This window comes from Sinohyriopsis cumingii, chromosome 8 (genome assembly GCF_028554795.1).
Source record: "Sinohyriopsis cumingii isolate HCF-2022 chromosome 8, ASM2855479v2, whole genome shotgun sequence".
NCBI classification, from domain to species: Eukaryota; Metazoa; Mollusca; class Bivalvia; order Unionida; family Unionidae; genus Sinohyriopsis; species Sinohyriopsis cumingii.
The window spans coordinates 5256127-5274710 of NC_142968.1; the positions used below are offsets into that span (position 1 = coordinate 5256127).

Below are 18584 nucleotides of genomic sequence, written 5' to 3' on the forward strand. Positions count from 1 at the left end.
CCTCATATATGAGCATATAGTAAAAATGATATTTCACACGTTCACGGCATGCAGCCTGATTTATTAATTGAATCCCTGTATTTTCACTGAAGTAGAATATATGTTGGCTCCTTACAATTATACACTTGGCACGTGACCGAACAATAATTCTAAATATTAATGATTTTTACCTCCAGCGGGAAAAAACTGCTCCTGTTTACCGGGTACCTGTGGCGTCGAATTATGCTCATCGTCGAGATCCACTCCAGCAACTACTGCGGAAAGTAGACAGATTTCGTCTACACACGAATATCGAAACAATGGGTATAACCACTGTAAGTCAACTAATAAGATCCTTTGCGATTCGTTTAGAAATGTAAATATATATCCATGTACCCTTGTTTATATATTCGATATGTTTTACAGCTGTATCTTGAATTATTGATGTATATATGAGCATACCGCTACACTGAGCTGCTCCACGGCATGTAGTTTGATTTATCTATTTAATCCCTATACTTTCACTGAAGTAGAATATATATTGGCGCCTTACAATAATACACTTGGCATATGACTGAACAATAATCCTAAAATATTAATGATTTTTACCTCCAGCGACTGAGTAAAGCCCATGTCTGTCAAATCTTTGATTTTATCTTCCTATTTCTTTTTCTGTGTGCCTTGATTTCGCTTTCCTCTCACTGTGCCCTGTTGGACTGTCTTTGGCGGCTCAGATGAGCATCAGACGTTACCTTAGTTGCTTTTCTTTACCGTGGAAAGCAGATCGTTATGTGGTCCAATTGCATCTTAGATTATAATGCCCATCGTCTCATTAGAGATGAGGTCTAAGTATGAAGTATTAAATGCTTAGGATCCTTCGATAACATCTCATCTATATGGCGTTGTTTCTTCTCTCTAGTTCTGCTGTCTGGGACCATGTCTCACACGTCTCAGACACATACAGGAATACGGACATGACAAGGGATTGCATAGGCTTGATCTTGGACCCAAACTTGATGTTGCTGTCATTCCAAATGTGCTTCAGCCTAGCTGGTGTAACTGTTGTCTGCGCAATCCGTAACAGAACCCCAGGTTTCATCAGAGGCGATAGCACCTAGGTAGTTGAAGCTTATCACTGTACCCTGCTTCTGTCCATTCACACTTATTTCTTGATGCCACTCGGTTTGGTTGTCATTAACTCGGTCTTTTCATTGCTAATCTCCATTGTTCTGCCTCCAACATTGCCACTGCCCTCTTGATCTTTCAAGGCATCGGATTTTTCAGGTAGATGTTAAACACAGTTGGTAAATGGAGGCACCACTATCTGACTTCGGGTATGGTTCTGAACCAATCTCTTATACTGCCATTGACAAAAAATGCCTTAGTCGCCTTGTCATCCAGGTTTTCTATGCTACTGATTAATTTTGCGTTTATGTTGTGTATCCGCATGGTGGCCCAAAGGGTGTGTACCATACCTTGTCGAAAGCCATCTTGGAGTCAGTCAAGACATTACAGAGGTCCTGTTAATACTGATGATCCTTTTCACCGAGGATTCTAAGGTTGGATATATGCTTATAGTGATAAGTCTTACTTCGTAACAAGACTGTTCTTCAACAATGATGTGTTCTGCTTATGGTTTCAGTCTAATGAGGATCATCGTAAGTCTATTGGGTCTATTGAGGATCATCGTAAGTCTATTGCGTCTATTGAGGATCATCGTAAGTCTATTGAGCATATTGAGGATCATCGTGAGTCTATTGAGTCTATTGAGTATCATCGTAATTCTATTGAGCATATTGAGGATCATCGTAAGTCTATTGAGGATCATCGTAAGTCTATTGAGTCTATTGATGATCGTCGTAAGTCTATTGAGTCTATTGAGGATCATCGTAAGTCTATTGAGTCTATTGAAGATCATCGTAAGTCTATTGAGCATATTGAGGATCATCGTAAGTCTATTGAGTCTATTGAGGATCATCGTAAGTCTATTGAGCATATTGAGGATCATCGTAAGTCTATTGAGTCTATTGAGGATCATCGTAAGTCTATTGAGTCTATTGAGGATCATCGTAAGTCTATTGAGTCTATTGAGGATCATCGTAAGTCTATTGAGCATATTGAGGATCATCGTAAGTCTATTGAGTCTATTGAGGATCATCGCAAGCATAAGCCTGATTGGTTGACTGATGAGGGTGATTGTTCGGTTGGTCTGACACAGATTCAGAATTCCTTTCGTTGGAAGACTGATGATATATAATGCAACAAACCAACAACAACACAGCAAAGGTAGTTTTAACTGGCCTATACACTTTCACTTTGTGTTTTTCGAAGGTAAATGCAAAACAAGGAGAAGACCAACAATAAGCACAATAATTCGTTGAATTAGCTACGGTTTACACAACTATTGCAAATGTAATTAAATCTTGAAAAATGTCATGTTTCGCAAAGTTGTCCTGAACCTGAGAGATTAGGTGGTACTGTAGTTCCTATTGACCAATAAAAATTGAGGTGCAATAGCGCTATCTCTTGATTCTTTGTTTATGTAATGAGAGTAATAAACATAGTAATAATATCACCATAAATAATTACCCCCCCCAAAAAAATAAAATAATAGTAATTATGGGTAAATTGGTGAATAAAGAGCAAACTGATTGAATTATTCAGATGAAAAAGTAGTGGCTGTGAACATTTGATGATTATTTTTGGCATGTGGTTATGACGTAATAATCCATTTCATTGTTTCGGACGTACAGCTGGGGGGTTTGGAGCACTTGCAGAGTTACATCACTGAAGGTGTAGCCAGGGGAAGAGAAGTGCTCTGCAATTGGACTTCTGTCTAGGTTCGTTGTCATTGAATCAGATTTTGGAAGACATATCTGTTTATGTAGCTTTTCGTCTTCTCCGACTTCTTTAAAGCCGCAGATCTTACATACATATGCATTTCAATAAGATATTCGTAAAATGCGGACCTCACTAACCTCGGATAAGGTGTCGTAATTTTTCCATAAGTTGTAAGCATTCGCGATTTTCTAACTGACTGAATGAACAAAAAGATAAAGAACTATGGGGATCAGGTTCACTCATACCTTGGTTCCATTTTTTAGCGAATGATTGGATAAAACAGTACAGTTCAAAAAGCAGTATGACAACATGATAACTACATATATACTTAATATTGCTGTCAGAACAGCAAAATACATGAGAAATTATTGAATGTGGGTTGATATGCGTGTAAACCGAAGTTATACATATGCTAAACCGAATCGCAATAACCATCCTTAAGGCAAAGGATATATATCAAAGAAAGCGATATTGCAACGCCTCTAGAATCAGCAAGTACAACACATAAAAGGTATTAAATCTCGGTGAAAGTATAATAATAATAATAATAATAATAATAATAATAAATTTCATGAAAAGGGTCAAACAATAGTGGGTTAAACTTTTCGCAAAGATATGTGTACCTATTTTTCTGACTCTAGTGACGAGACTGCCTTCTTTCTTCATTTGAATTCGCTATGAGTTACAGTAGCAGGTTCCATCAGAACTCTTTAATTTAAATTGTAATGACGAAATCAATGTGAGTGGTATGGTACCGTATATATATATATATATATATATATATATATATATATATATATATATATATATATATATATATATATCGTAGAAACCAGTTGAATTTGCATTGTTGTTATGCACAATAGCCAGATAAGCTATGTTGATGGATAAGACTAAACATGAATATCTATTTTTTATTTACATACCCATTTTATACACGATTTAAAATTTACGATTAGAAGATGTTTACGTACAAACAGGGTTTCCCTAATAAATCGTAATGAGGACATCTGTATTGATATGAAAGCAAATTATGTTTGTGTGGTATATTACTCCAATATTGAGACGCGTACCCTGTTTGATAATTGGGGTATTGCAAATGATGATGTAAAATGTATTGACATTATGTAAATAGATGACAAATAGTCTTATCCTTTTGTCTCTTGAATGTTGTTTTATTTTGTATCTTACGTTCGAAAAGTTTATCGTTATCATTTGTTGATAATTATCTGTAATACAATTTTTGTTTCTGGGTAGTAAGTGTTATTTAGTAAGTACTTACGCCTAAAAGGTATTTTAAATGGCTACTATTCCCCACAAACTTAGCTTTCGTGACCAGGATAATGATATTTTGAAATTTACCTATTTCCAATGAGAAAATAGGCGAATTTATGTCTTTTCGTTCACATAAAGTCAGGAAAAAAACATATGAATCAAAATTAACATAGTTTTTATACTAAAGTAAAACAAAAATGACCACGAAAGATTTAGAAGTGTGTAGTTTATCGAGAGTTACGATTATGCTGTAAATCACTGTCACGAAACGCCTCCAAATGTAGTCTCTCATCATGTTCTCGTTATACTGTCCTTGGTAGCAGCGTTCAAAGTCCAGTATGTCCTGGTGAAAACGCTCGCTTTGCTCTTCCGAGTACGCTTCCATGTCCTCCTTGAATTTATCAAGATGAGCATCAAGGATATGGACTTTTAGGGACATCCTGCAACCCATTGTGCCCACTGAGTCTCAATCAGGTCCAGATAGTTTTTGGCCTTGTGATTGTCCAGGGAGCCTTGAACCACTGAGACAAAGCTGTTCCAAACCGTTTTCTCCTTACTAGTGAGCATCCTGGGGAATTCATTGCACTCCAGGATATTGTTTATATGTGGTCCGATGAAGACACCGGCTTTGATCTTTTTCTCAGACAGATTCGGGAAGAAGTCTTGAAGGAACTTGAAGGCTGCAGACTCCTTATCTAGAGCTCTGACAAATTGTTTCATAAGGTCCATTTTGATGCGCAGTGGTGGCATCAGTGGCTCCCAATTGACGTTGTTCCTCCCACAGCGAACTCGGTCCGCTGTAGCCAGTCCGGCCTGTGGTAATGATCCTTGGTGTCCCTGTTATCCCAAAGCCAAAGATAGCAGGAAAACTTGGTAAAACCTCCTTGGAGACCCATCAGGAATCCTACCATTTTGAAGTCTCCGATGACCTCCCAGCCGCACTTATCATGCTTCAAGGCGTCCAACAAGGTCTTGGTGCTGTTGTTTTCCTCTTTGAGGTGCACCGAGTGAGCCAGGGGAAAAGACGTGTACTTGTTCCCATTATGGAGCAGCACAACTTTGAGGAGCCTAGATGAGCTGTCAATGAAGAGACGTCGCTCATTCTGGTTACAGGCGATTCCAATTGCCTCGAACAGACAAGTCACATTGTGGCAGAAGCAGAGCCTATTTTGACGGGTGAAGAAGCTGGTAAAATCTTGGTGACGCTTCCTCTGATCTGCGACTCGCATCCAACAAATTCCACTGCTTGGGCTTGGTGAGACCAAGATCTCTGATCAAGTCGTTGAGGTCTCTTTTGTTGGGGTAGTATTCTCGCAACAGTTTTCATATATGATATATTTTTTTCAGTAACATTGAAAATTGAAAAACATTTGAATATTAAAATCTTTTACAATTTTAAAAATTTTAAAAATTTTCTAACATAAAATTCCGAGCAACAATTGTCCATCTAGCCTTCCAGAGTTTGTTTTGCAGTGCTGTCAGGTGAAATGAGATGCCCAGGGTTTGCCGAAATATGCCTTGTAGGCCTCACACATGTTAGCAGATGCTTCCGTGGAGAGTATTTTTCGCTCTTGTCTTGATAAATTGGCCTTAGACATAGCAAAATGCGTTTGCCGGATGCTTTCAGCCTTTTGATGCCATCTCAGAAAAATGCAGATATGTATCCTCTTAGGCAGCTGGAACTAAACTAAACTGGTGGGTTTAAGGCCCCTGTATTTTTACTACTTTTTATATTACCTGAAAGGTCTGCAAAGGTCTAGAAGTAGCTCCAAGTTTACTCAGCACTTAATCTATCTGGAATGTTTTAGGAAATAGGTACATTTCAAAATATCACCGTCCTGTTCACAAAAGCATGTTTATGGGGGAATAAAGCCATTTTCTATACTTCTGAGGCATAAGCAATTAGGAAATAATACTTACTCCTCATGAACAAAACAAATTGTGACATATTATAATATATATTTTAATCTAATAATAAAAACAAGAAAACCCAACGCCTTAACATGCGCAGTATTAAGGCAATAGTCTGGTTTGTGCTGTAATACACATAATTTCAAAAAAGTCTTTAAAGATGCGGTTTTGCATATTTTATACGAAAACAGAAATGCGTTTAGCTTTAAGAAAATTGCACGTTTCTGCAAGTGATACTATTCTTTATTACAAAACTAAAGCGATACAATACTTGTATGGTATTGACTTAATACCCCAATCGATACTTCAGACATAACGACCTTTACTTACTAACAGAGAAACAAAGAAACTTTACTTCGTTAAGCTTACCCGTAATGTCCATTCTTAATTAGGTGTTGTCTCTGCTTAGTTTTGGCCTAGATTTGTCAGTATCATTATCACCGTTACCTTCGAGTTGTATTTTTTTAAGAGATTTACCCAACAAAGCAAAACATTACTATATTTTAAATTATGGGGTTGTTTTTTTTTTTTTTTGTATTTCTATATTAATGTTTAATTATTTTTTTGTCATATACGGAATATTATTTGTTGCATATTGTTAACATTCCGATAATTTAATATCTTTGCATTGATTATATTGGTTTTCCTTACCGCTACATATCTAATCAGTAAATAATTGTAGTCATTTGGTAACTGCGTACATGTACCTGCTTGAATAGAAATCAGAATTCCGTTTCCTCCGCTTGATTCGCAATGGTAAGTTTCGTGTGGAAAGGAATGTGGAAACTAATTAAATAAATGATGTTGAAACAAAGCAACTAAATATCAATGAAGTAAGAAACGAAAACAAAATATTTTACTGTACTGTCACAAACAGTCATTTGGCCTAACACTAAATGACCTTTCTTGTTATGATGTGCCGTATAAAAAAGGTGTACTTTATTTGACACAGTAGTTCATGGAGAGTTATTCAAGTGAAACACCCATCTTTGTTGGTTTCCTTGGATACCTTTCACGGGAGAACATACGTTACATTTATCTTTACGAATCAAGTCTGAGACGACTTAAATGAGATTTGTCCTCAGTGTAACCATGTGCAAATAGAGCCGATCACTGCCAATTCAACTTTGTCAGCGTGGTTTCGAGACTCGTTGTGGGACAATGTGTGTATTTGAGACAGCGTGCCAGTAGCTTCCCGTGGGTCGATGGTTCTTTACCGGGTTCTCTGGCGTTTATTCTCCAGCCGTTATACTGTCCTTCATGTATTGTCTATCTAGCGCTGTGAAATGGGTGAAACCCAAAACAACAGTAACACCAACAACACTAACAAATAGTCATGGACTCATGGGTTCAATATTTATACGGTTCGATTCCTACCTTGTGTTATTTAAGGATACATTCCCACCCTAATCTAATTTACAACTATATAAAACAATTACTCTACCTGAAATATCCACCCAGATTGTCCAAATTGGCATGATGAGTTTTCGGGGGATTACTGGAGATTACAATGGTACTGCTTTTAATAACTGAGGATTTGTAAAACAAGTTTTGCATTATCCAGTGTGTGCAGCCAGTTGTTTTTGTTATTTGGTGGAACTAGTCTACTTTCCTGAGGTATATCAGTTTGCAGGTCCATCACAAATGCATGGTACTTAACTATACATATGCTGTGTGCATTTAAGAACGCTTAACTTATTATTTTAGCTTCTTCATTTAAATTGTGATATGCGTGCACAACGCACAACTCTCGGATTTATATGTACTATGCTATTTACATGTTACGTACATTTGGGCAACGGAACAGTACATATCCCCATTTGTCTGCGTTTGACTCTGATGCTCATTTTGCCAAATTATTTGCCAATATTAGTCACTGTGAAACGCTGAAAACAAATCAATGGTATTATCTCAGTTTACATTTTAGCACACGATAGAGTGCGTCTGTATATAAGGGCCCTACAGAGTCATCAAATCCGAATGTTAACAAAATTCTTTTGCACAACAAGTTTAGAATAAGAAACACTTTGAATTTCGAATTTATTAAAAATGGATGAACCAAACATTTTTGAGATGATATTTATGAACTTTATTTTAGTAGCATATGCAAGTTTGTAGGCTAAAAATACACCTTCATCTATACCAGCATTGATAAAAAGCCCTTATTTCAGTCTTTGAATGCCCGGTTGCAACAGAGACTATCAGCTTCAACGGTGGCAGTACACAATCGGTGGATGTTTTGAGGGACTGTTCGTTGTTGCCGAATGAGTCTGTGCTTGGTGTAATGTGGCTCAAGGAAACCACGCCTATAGCCAAAGCTTCGAATAGTACACTTACACCTTGCGATAGTTATATAGGAAGGCTGGAGAACTTTGGAACATTTCAGATATCACTCCATAACCTTTCAATAAATGACTCTGGACACTTCAAGATTTCCGTTCTTCTGAAGTATAGACTTATGGACACCAGTTCAGCAGAAACAGCTTGTCACACAACCTACCTGCCAGGTAAATAAAGTACATACATCATGTAAATTGAAATACTTGCCAGGTAAATAAAGTAAACATATGTCATTCGCAGTAAATAAAATACGCAAAATTCATGACTTTGTATTTGGAAATGTATATCTCTTGATTGCAGTAACTTGAAACATGTGGATGTGTTTAACATTCAAAAGTGTTTAATGGCAAGTTTTATAGGTGATACACAAGATACAATGGCAGTGTTTTATAATTGATACACAAGATACAATGGCAATGTTTTATAATTGATACACAAGATACAATGGCAGTGTTTGAGAGGCGATACACAAGACACAATGACAGTGTTTGATAGACGATACACAAGATACAATGGCAATGTTTTATAGGTGATACACAAGATACAATGACAGTGTTTGATAGGCGATACACACGATACAATGGCAGTGTTTTATAGGTGATACACAAGATAAAATGGCAATGTTTTATAGACGATACACAAGATACAATGACAGTGTTTTATAATTGATACACAAGATACAATGACAGTGTTTTATAACTGATGCACAAGATACAGTGACTAGTTTATAGGTGATACACAAGATAAAGTGGCAATGTTTTATAGACGATACACAAGATACAATGACGGTGTTTTATCATTGATACACAAGGTACAATGGCAGTGTTTTATAATTGATACACAAGATACAATGACAGTCATTTATAGGCGATACACAAGTTACAATGGCAGTGTTTTATATTCGATGCACAAGATACAGTGACTAGTTTATAGGTGATGCACAAGATAAAGTGGCAATGTTTTATAGACGATACACAAGATACAATGACAGTGTTTTATAACTGATACACGAGATGCAATTGTAGTGTTTTATAATTGATACACAAGATACAATTAGAGTGATTTATAGGCGATACACAAGTTACAATGGCAGTGCTTTATATTCGATGCATAAGATAAAGTGACTGGTTTATAGGCGATATACAATATAAAATAGCAGTGTTTTATAGGTAAGATACAATGGCAGTGTTTTATAGGTGATACACAAGATACAATAGCAGTGTTTGAGAGGCGATACACAATATACAGTGACAGTATTTTTATAGGCGATACACAAGATAGTCATACTAATGTTTCACTGTGTGTGTGTGTTTGTGTGTGTGTGTGTGTGTGTGATTTGGATTTTTTAATGTAGCTTTAACAATTTTTCAGTCATATCGCTACGATATCTGCAGTGTGGCAGTTTATATTGATGTCTAGCACTGGGGCTTCATGCCGCAGACATGTAGCATGATGTCCCACCCAGTCACATTATCCTGACACCAGGCCGACCAATCCTAACACTAACCTTTCAATGCTGAGAGCCAAGCGAGGCAGCTGTTAGCACCATTTTTGTAAGTATTTGGTATGACATGGCCGGGGATCGAACCCACGACCTTCCGCATCCGAGGCGGATGCTCTAACCACTAGGCCACCGGAGCGGTTAATGTTTCAGTCAACAAGCATTTTGAAAGTATGGAACATCATTTTTCGCGATATAACTGATTACTCTACCTACTTTGACAGCTTGGTTTTATACATAATATGAATTGGCAACACTAAGATTTTCATTATTTCCGAAGTATAGTCGACTTCCCAGGAGTGACAAACATTTTTGCTTTATTTTTTCTTTGCATTTCATAAGTCTACCCTTTAGCTTATCAAGTAAACTTAGGTTTGACAAAACAACAATCAATAAATCCAGTAAATATATAGCGCATCAGTGGAACGTGTTTTCTGCAAATATGTAGTGGTAATGATATCCCATAGCAAAAACTACAGGTAATGAGATCCCACAGCAAACACTACAGGTAATGAGATCCCATAGCAAACACTACAGGTAATGAGATCCCATAGCAAACACTACATGTCGGCCTGGTGTCAGGATAATGTGATCCCGTAGCAAACACAACAGGTAATGAGATCCCATAGCAAACGCTACAGGTAATGAGATCACATAGCAAACACTACAGGTAATGAGATCCCATAGCAAACACTACAGGTAATGAGATCCCGTACCAAACACGTCAGGTAATGAGATCCCATAGCAAACACAACAGGTAATAAGATCCCATAGCAAACACTACAGGTAATGAGATCCCAGAGCAAACACTACAGGTAATGAGATCCCACAGCAAACACTACAAGTAATGAGATCCCATAGCAAACACTACAGGTAATGAGGTCCCATAGAAAACACTACATGTCGGCCTGGTGTCAGGATAATGTGATCCCGTAGCAAAAGCTACAGGTAATGTGATCCCGTAGCATAAACTACAGGTAATAAAATCCCACAGCAAACACTACAGGTAATGAGATCCGGCAGCAAACATTACAGGTAATGATATCCTATAGCAAACACTACAGGTAATGAGATCCCATAGCAAACACTACAGGTAATGAGATCCCATAGCAAACACTACAGGTAATGAGATCCCGCAGCAAACACTCCAGGTAATGAGATCCTATAGCAAACACTACAGGTAATGAGATCCCATAGCAAAAACTACATGCAATGAGATCCCATAGCAAACACTACAGGTAATGAGATCCCACAGCAAACACTACAGGTAACGAGATCCAACAGCAAACACTACAGGTAATGAGATCCCATAGCAAACACTTCATGTAATGAGATCAAATAGCAAACACTACATGTCGGCCTGGGGTCAAGATAATGTGATCCCGTAGCAAAAACTACAGGTAATGTGATCCCGTAGCAAAAACGACAGGTATTGAGATCCCATAGCGAACACTACAGGTAATGAGATCCCATAACAAACACTACGTGTAATGAGATCCCATAGCAAACACTACAGGCAATGAGATCCCATAGTAAACACTACAGGTAATGAGATCCCATAGCAAACACTACGTGTAATGAGATCCCATAGCAAAAACTACAGGTAATGAGATCCCACAGCAGACACTACAGGTAATGAGATCCCACAGCAAACACTACAGGTAATGAGATCCCATAGCAAACACTTCATGTAATGAGATCCAATAGCAAACACTACATGTCGGCCTGGGGTCAAGATAATGTGATCCCGTAGCAAAAACTACAGGTAATGTGATCCCGTAACAAAAACGACAGGTATTGAGATCCCATAGCAAACACTACAGGTAATGACATCCCATAGCAAACACGACAGGTAATGAGATCTCATAGCAAACACTACATGTCGGTCTGGTGTCAGGATAATGTGATCCCGTAGCAAAAACTACAGGTAATGTGATCCCGTAGCATAAACTACAGGTAATAAAATCGCACAGCAAACACTACAGGTAATGACATCCCGCAGCAAACATTACAGGTAATGATATCCTATAGCAAACACTACAGGTAATGAGATCCCATAGCAAACACTACATGTAATGAGATCCCATAGCAAACACTACATGCAATGAGATCCCATAGCAAACACTACAGGTAATGGTATCCCATAGCAAACACTACAGGCAATGAGATCCCATAGTAAACACTACAGGTAATGAGATCCCATAACAAACACTACGTGTAATGAGATACCATAGCAAACACTACAGGTAATGAGATCCCATAGCAAACACTACAGGTAATGAGAAACCACAGCAAACACTACAGGTAACGAGATCCCACAGCAAACACTACAGGTAATGAGATCCCATAGCAAACACTTCATGTAATGAGATCCAATAGCAAACACTACATGTCGGCCTGGGGTCAAGATAATGTGATCCCGTAGCAAAAACTACAGGTAATGTGATCCCGTAGCAAAAACGACAGGTATTGAGATCCCATAGCAAACACTACAGGTAATGAGATCCCATAGCAAACACTACAGGTAATGAGATCTCAAAGCAAACACTACATGTCGGCCTGGTGTCAGGATAATGTAATCCCGTAGCAAAAACTACAGGTAATGTGATCCCGTAGCATAAACTACAGGTAATAAAATCCCACAGCAAACACTACAGGTAATGACATCCCGCAGCAAACATTACAGGTAATGATATCCTATAGCAAACACTACAGGTAATGAGATCCCATAGCAAACACTACAGGTAATGAGATCCCATAGCAAACACTACAGGTAATGAGATCCCGCAGCAAACACTCCAGGTAATGAGATCCTATAGCAAACACTACAGGTAATGAGATCCCATAGCAAAAACTACATGCAATGAGATCCCATAGCAAACATTGCAGGTAATGGCATCCCATAGCAAACACTACAGGCAATGAGATCCCATAGTAAACACTACAGGTAATGAGATCCCATAACAAACACTACGTGTAATGAGATCCCATAGCAAACACTACAGGTAATGAGATCCCATAGCAAACACTACAGGTAATGAGATCCCACAGCAAACACTACAGGCAACGAGATCCCACAGCAAACACTACAGGTAATGAGATCCCATAGCAAACACTTCATGTAATGAGATACAATAGCAAACACTACATGTCGGCCTGGGGTCAAGATAATGTGATCCCGTAGCAAAAACTACAGGTAATGTGATCCCGTAGCAAAAACGACAGGTATTGAGATCCCATAGCAAACACTACAGGTAATTAGATCCCATATCAAACACTACAGGTAATGAGATCCCGCAGCAAACACTCCAGGTAATGTGATCCTATAGCAAACACTACAGGTAATGAGATCCCATAGCAAAAACTACATGCAATGAGATCCCATAGCAAACATTGCAGGTAATGGTATCCCATTGCAAACACTACAGGCAATGAGATCCCATAGTAAACACTACAGGTAATGAGATTCCATAACAAACACTACGTGTAATGAGATCCCATAGCAAACACTACAGGTAATGAGATCCCACAGCAAACACTACAGGTAACGAGATCCCACAGCAAACACTACAGGTAAGGAGATCCCATAGCAAACACTTCATGTAATGAGATCCAATAGCAAACACTACATGTCGGCCTGGGGTCAAGATAATGTGATCCCGTAGCAAAAACTACAGGTAATGTGATCCCGTAGCAAAAATGACAGGTATTGAGATCCCATAGCAAACACTACAGGTAATGAGATTCCATAGCAAACACTACAGGTAATGAGATCTCATAGCAAGCACTACATGTCGGCCTGGTGTCAGGATAATGTGATCCCGTAGCAAAAACTACAGGTAATGTGATCCCGTGGCATAAACTAGAGGTAATAAAATCCCACAGCAAGCACTACAGGTAATGAGATCCCGCAGCAAACAATACAGGTAATGATATCCTATAGCAAACACTACAGGTAATGAGATCCCATAGCAAACACTAGAGGTAATGAGATCCCATAGCAAACACTACAGGTAATGAGATCCCGCAGCAAACACTCCAGGTAATGAGATCCTATAGCAGACACTACAGGTAATGAGATCCCATAGCAAAAACTACATGCAATGAGATCCCATAGCAAACATTGCAGGTAATGGCATCCCATAGCAAACACTACAGGCAATGAGATCCCATAGTAAACACTACAGGTAATGAGATCCCATAGCAAACACTACGTGTAATGAGATCCCATAGCAAACACTACAGTTAATGAGATCCCATAGCAAACACTACAGGTAATGAGATCCCACAGCACACACTACAGGTAATGAGATCCCACAGCAAACACTACAGGTAATGAGATCCCATAGCAAACACTTCATGTAATGAGATCCAATAGCAAACACTACATGTCGGCCTGGGGTCAAGATAATGTGATCCCGTAGCAAAAACTACAGGTAATGTGATCCCGTAGCAAAAACGACAGGTATTGAGATCCCATAGCAAACACTACAGGTAATGAGATCCCATAGCAAACACTACAGGTAATGAGATCTCAAAGCAAACACTACATGTCGGACTGGTGTCAGGATAATGTAATCCCGTAGCAAAAACTACAGGTAATGTGATCCCGTAGCATAAACTACAGGTAATAAAATCCCACAGCAAACACTACAGGTAATGACATCCCGCAGCAAACATTACAGGTAATGATATCCTATAGCAAACACTACAGGTAATGAGATCCCATAGCAAACACTACAGGTAATGAGATCCCGCAGCAAACACTCCAGGTAATGAGATCCTATAGCAAACACTACAGGTAATGAGATCCCATAGCAAAAACTACATGCAATGAGATCCCATCGCAAACATTGCAGGTAATGGCATCCCATAGCAAACACTACAGGCAATGAGATCCCATAGTAAACACTACAGGTAATGAGATCCCATAACAAACACTACGTGTAATGAGATCCCATAGCAAACACTACAGGTAATGAGATCCCATAGCAAACACTACAGGTAATGAGATCCCACAGCAAACACTACAGGCAACGAGATCCCACAGCAAACACTACAGGTAATGACATCCCATAGCAAACACTTCATGTAATGAGATACAATAGCAAACACTACATGTCGGCCTGGGGTCAAGATAATGTGATCCCGTAGCAAAAACTACAGGTAATGTGATCCCGTAGCAAAAACGACAGGTATTGTGATCCCATAGCAAACACTACAGGTAATGAGATCCCATATCAAACACTACAGGTAATGAGATCCCGCAGCAAACACTCCAGGTAATGTGATCCTATAGCAAACACTACAGGTAATGAGATCCCATAGCAAAAACTACATGCAATGAGATCCCATAGCAAACATTGCAGGTAATGGTATCCCATTGCAAACACTACAGGCAATGAGATCCCATAGTAAACACTACAGGTAATGAGATTCCATAACAAACACTACGTGTAATGAGATCCCATAGCAAACACTACAGGTAATGAGATCCCATAGCAAACACTACAGGTAATGAGATCCCACAGCAAACACTACAGGTAACGAGATCCCACAGCAAACACTACAGGTAAGGAGATCCCATAGCAAACACTTCATGTAATGAGATCCCATAGCAAACACTACATGTCGGCCTGGGGTCAAGATAATGTGATCCCGTAGCAAAAACTACAGGTAATGTGATCCCGTAGCAAAAATGACAGGTATTGAGATCCCATAGCAAACACTACAGGTAATGAGATTCCATAGCAAACACTACAGGTAATGAGATCTCATAGCAAACACTACATGTCGGCCTGGTGTCAGGATAATGTGATCCCGTAGCAAAAACTACAGGTAATGTGATCCCGTGGCATAAACTAGAGGTAATAAAATCCCACAGCAAGCACTACAGGTAATGAGATCCCGCAGCAAACATTACAGGTAATGATATCCTATAGCAAACACTACAGGTAATGAGATCCCATAGCAAACACTAGAGGTAATGAGATCCCATAGCAAACACTACAGGTAATGAGATCCCGCAGCAAACACTCCAGGTAATGAGATCCTATAGCAGACACTACAGGTAATGAGATCCCATAGCAAAAACTACATGCAATGAGATCCCATAGCAAACATTGCAGGTAATGGTATCCCATAGCAAACACTACAGGCAATGAGATCCCATAGTAAACACTACAGGTAATGAGATCCCATAGCAAACACTACGTGTAATGAGATCCCATAGCAAACACTACAGTTAATGAGATCCCATAGCAAACACTACAGGTAATGAGATCCCACAGCAGACACTACAGGTAATGAGATCCCACAGCAAACACTACAGGTAATGAGATCCCATAGCAAACACTTCATGTAATGAGATCCAATAGCAAACACTACATGTCGGCCTGGGGTCAAGATAATGTGATCCCGTAGCAAAAACTACAGGTAATGTGATCCCGTAGCAAAAACGACAGGTATTGAGATCCCATAGCAAACACTACAGGTAATGAGATCCCATATCAAACACTACAGGTAATGAGATCTCATAGCAAACACTACATGTCGGCCTGGTGTCAGGATAATGTGATCCCTAGCAAAAACTACAGGTAATGTGATCCCGTGGCATAAACTAGAGGTAATAAAATCCCACAGCAAGCACTACAGGTAATGAGATCCCGCAGCAAACATTACAGGTAATGATATCCTATAGCAAACACTACATGTAATGAGATCCCATAGCAAACACTACAGGTAATGAGATCCCATAGCAAACACTACAGGTAATGAGATCCCGCAGCAAACACTCCATGTAATGAGATCCTATAGCAAACACTACAGGTAATGAGATCCCATAGCAAAAACTACATGCAATGAGATCCCATAGCAAACACTACAGGTAATGGTATCCCATAGCAAACACTACAGGCAATGAGATCCCATAGCAAACACTACAGGTAATGAGATCCCATAACAAACACTACGTGTAATGAGATCCCATAGCAAACACTACAGGTAATGAGATCCCGTAGCAAACACTACAGGTAATGAGATCCCACAGCAAACACTACAGGTAACGAGATCCCACAGCAAACACTACAGGTAATGAGATCCCATAGCAAACACTTCATGTAATGAGATCCAATAGCAAGCACTACATGTCGGCCTGGGGTCAAGATAATGTGATCCCGTAGCAAAAACTACAGGTAATGTGATCCCGTAGCAAAAACGACAGGTATTGAGATCCCATAGCAAACACTACAGGTAATGAGATCCCATATCAAACACTACAGGTAATGAGATCCCGCAGCAAACACTCCAGGTAATGTGATCCTATAGCAAACACTACAGGTAATGAGATCCCATAGCAAAAACTACATGCAATGAGATCCCATAGCAAACATTGCAGGTAATGGTATCCCATTGCAAACACTACAGGCAATGAGATCCCATAGTAAACACTACAGGTAATGAGATTCCATAACAAACACTACGTGTAATGAGATCCCATAGCAAACACTACAGGTAATGAGATCCCATAGCAAACACTACAGGTAATGAGATCCCACAGCAAACACTACAGGTAACGAGATCCCACAGCAAACACTACAGGTAAGGAGATCCCATAGCAAACACTTCATGTAATGAGATCCCATAGCAAACACTACATGTCGGCCTGGGGTCAAGATAATGTGATCCCGTAGCAAAAACTACAGGTAATGTGATCCCGTAGCAAAAATGACAGGTATTGAGATCCCATAGCAAACACTACAGGTAATGAGATTCCATAGCAAACACTACAGGTAATGAGATCTCATAGCAAACACTACATGTCGGCCTGGTGTCAGGATAATGTGATCCCGTAGCAAAAACTACAGGTAATGTGATCCCGTGGCATAAACTAGAGGTAATAAAATCCCACAGCAAGCACTACAGGTAATGAGATCCCGCAGCAAACATTACAGGTAATGATATCCTATAGCAAACACTACAGGTAATGAGATCCCATAGCAAACACTAGAGGTAATGAGATCCCATAGCAAACACTACAGGTAATGAGATCCCGCAGCAAACATTCCAGGTTATGAGATCCTATAGCAGACACTACAGGTAATGAGATCCCATAGCAAAAACTACATGCAATGAGATCCCATAGCAAACATTGCAGGTAATGGTATCCCATAGCAAACACTACAGGCAATGAGATCCCATAGTAAACACTACAGGTAATGAGATCCCATAGCAAACACTACGTGTAATGAGATCCCATAGCAAACACTACAGTTAATGAGATCCCATAGCAAACACTACAGGTAATGAGATCCCACAGCAGACACTACAGGTAATGAGATCCCACAGCAAACACTACAGGTAATGAGATCCCATAGCAAACACTTCATGTAATGAGATCCAATAGCAAACACTACATGTCGGCCTGGGGTCAAGATAATGTGATCCCGTAGCAAAAACTACAGGTAATGTGATCCCGTAGCAAAAACGACAGGTATTGAGATCCCATAGCAAACACTACAGGTAATGAGATCCCATATCAAACACTACAGGTAATGAGATCTCATAGCAAACACTACATGTCGGCCTGGTGTCAGGATAATGTGATCCCTAGCAAAAACTACAGGTAATGTGATCCCGTGGCATAAACTACAGGTAATAAAATCCCACAGCAAGCACTACAGGTATTGAGATCCCGCAGCAAACATTACAGGTAATGATATCCTATAGCAAACACTAC

The 18584-nt window shown here is 39.2% G+C and overlaps 1 protein-coding gene across 1 annotated transcript in view; it reads left to right on the forward strand.

Moving 5' to 3' along the window:
• Positions 1 to 18584, forward strand: part of LOC149792885 (uncharacterized) — a 64881-nt gene that overhangs the window by 42584 nt on the left and 3713 nt on the right. Inside the window, exons 6-7 of the mRNA XM_089966251.1 lie at positions 177 to 314; positions 8178 to 8513. Of these exons, the coding sequence (XP_089822377.1) occupies positions 177 to 314; positions 8178 to 8513 (474 nt within the window). The remainder of the gene's footprint in view (positions 1 to 176; positions 315 to 8177; positions 8514 to 18584) is intronic.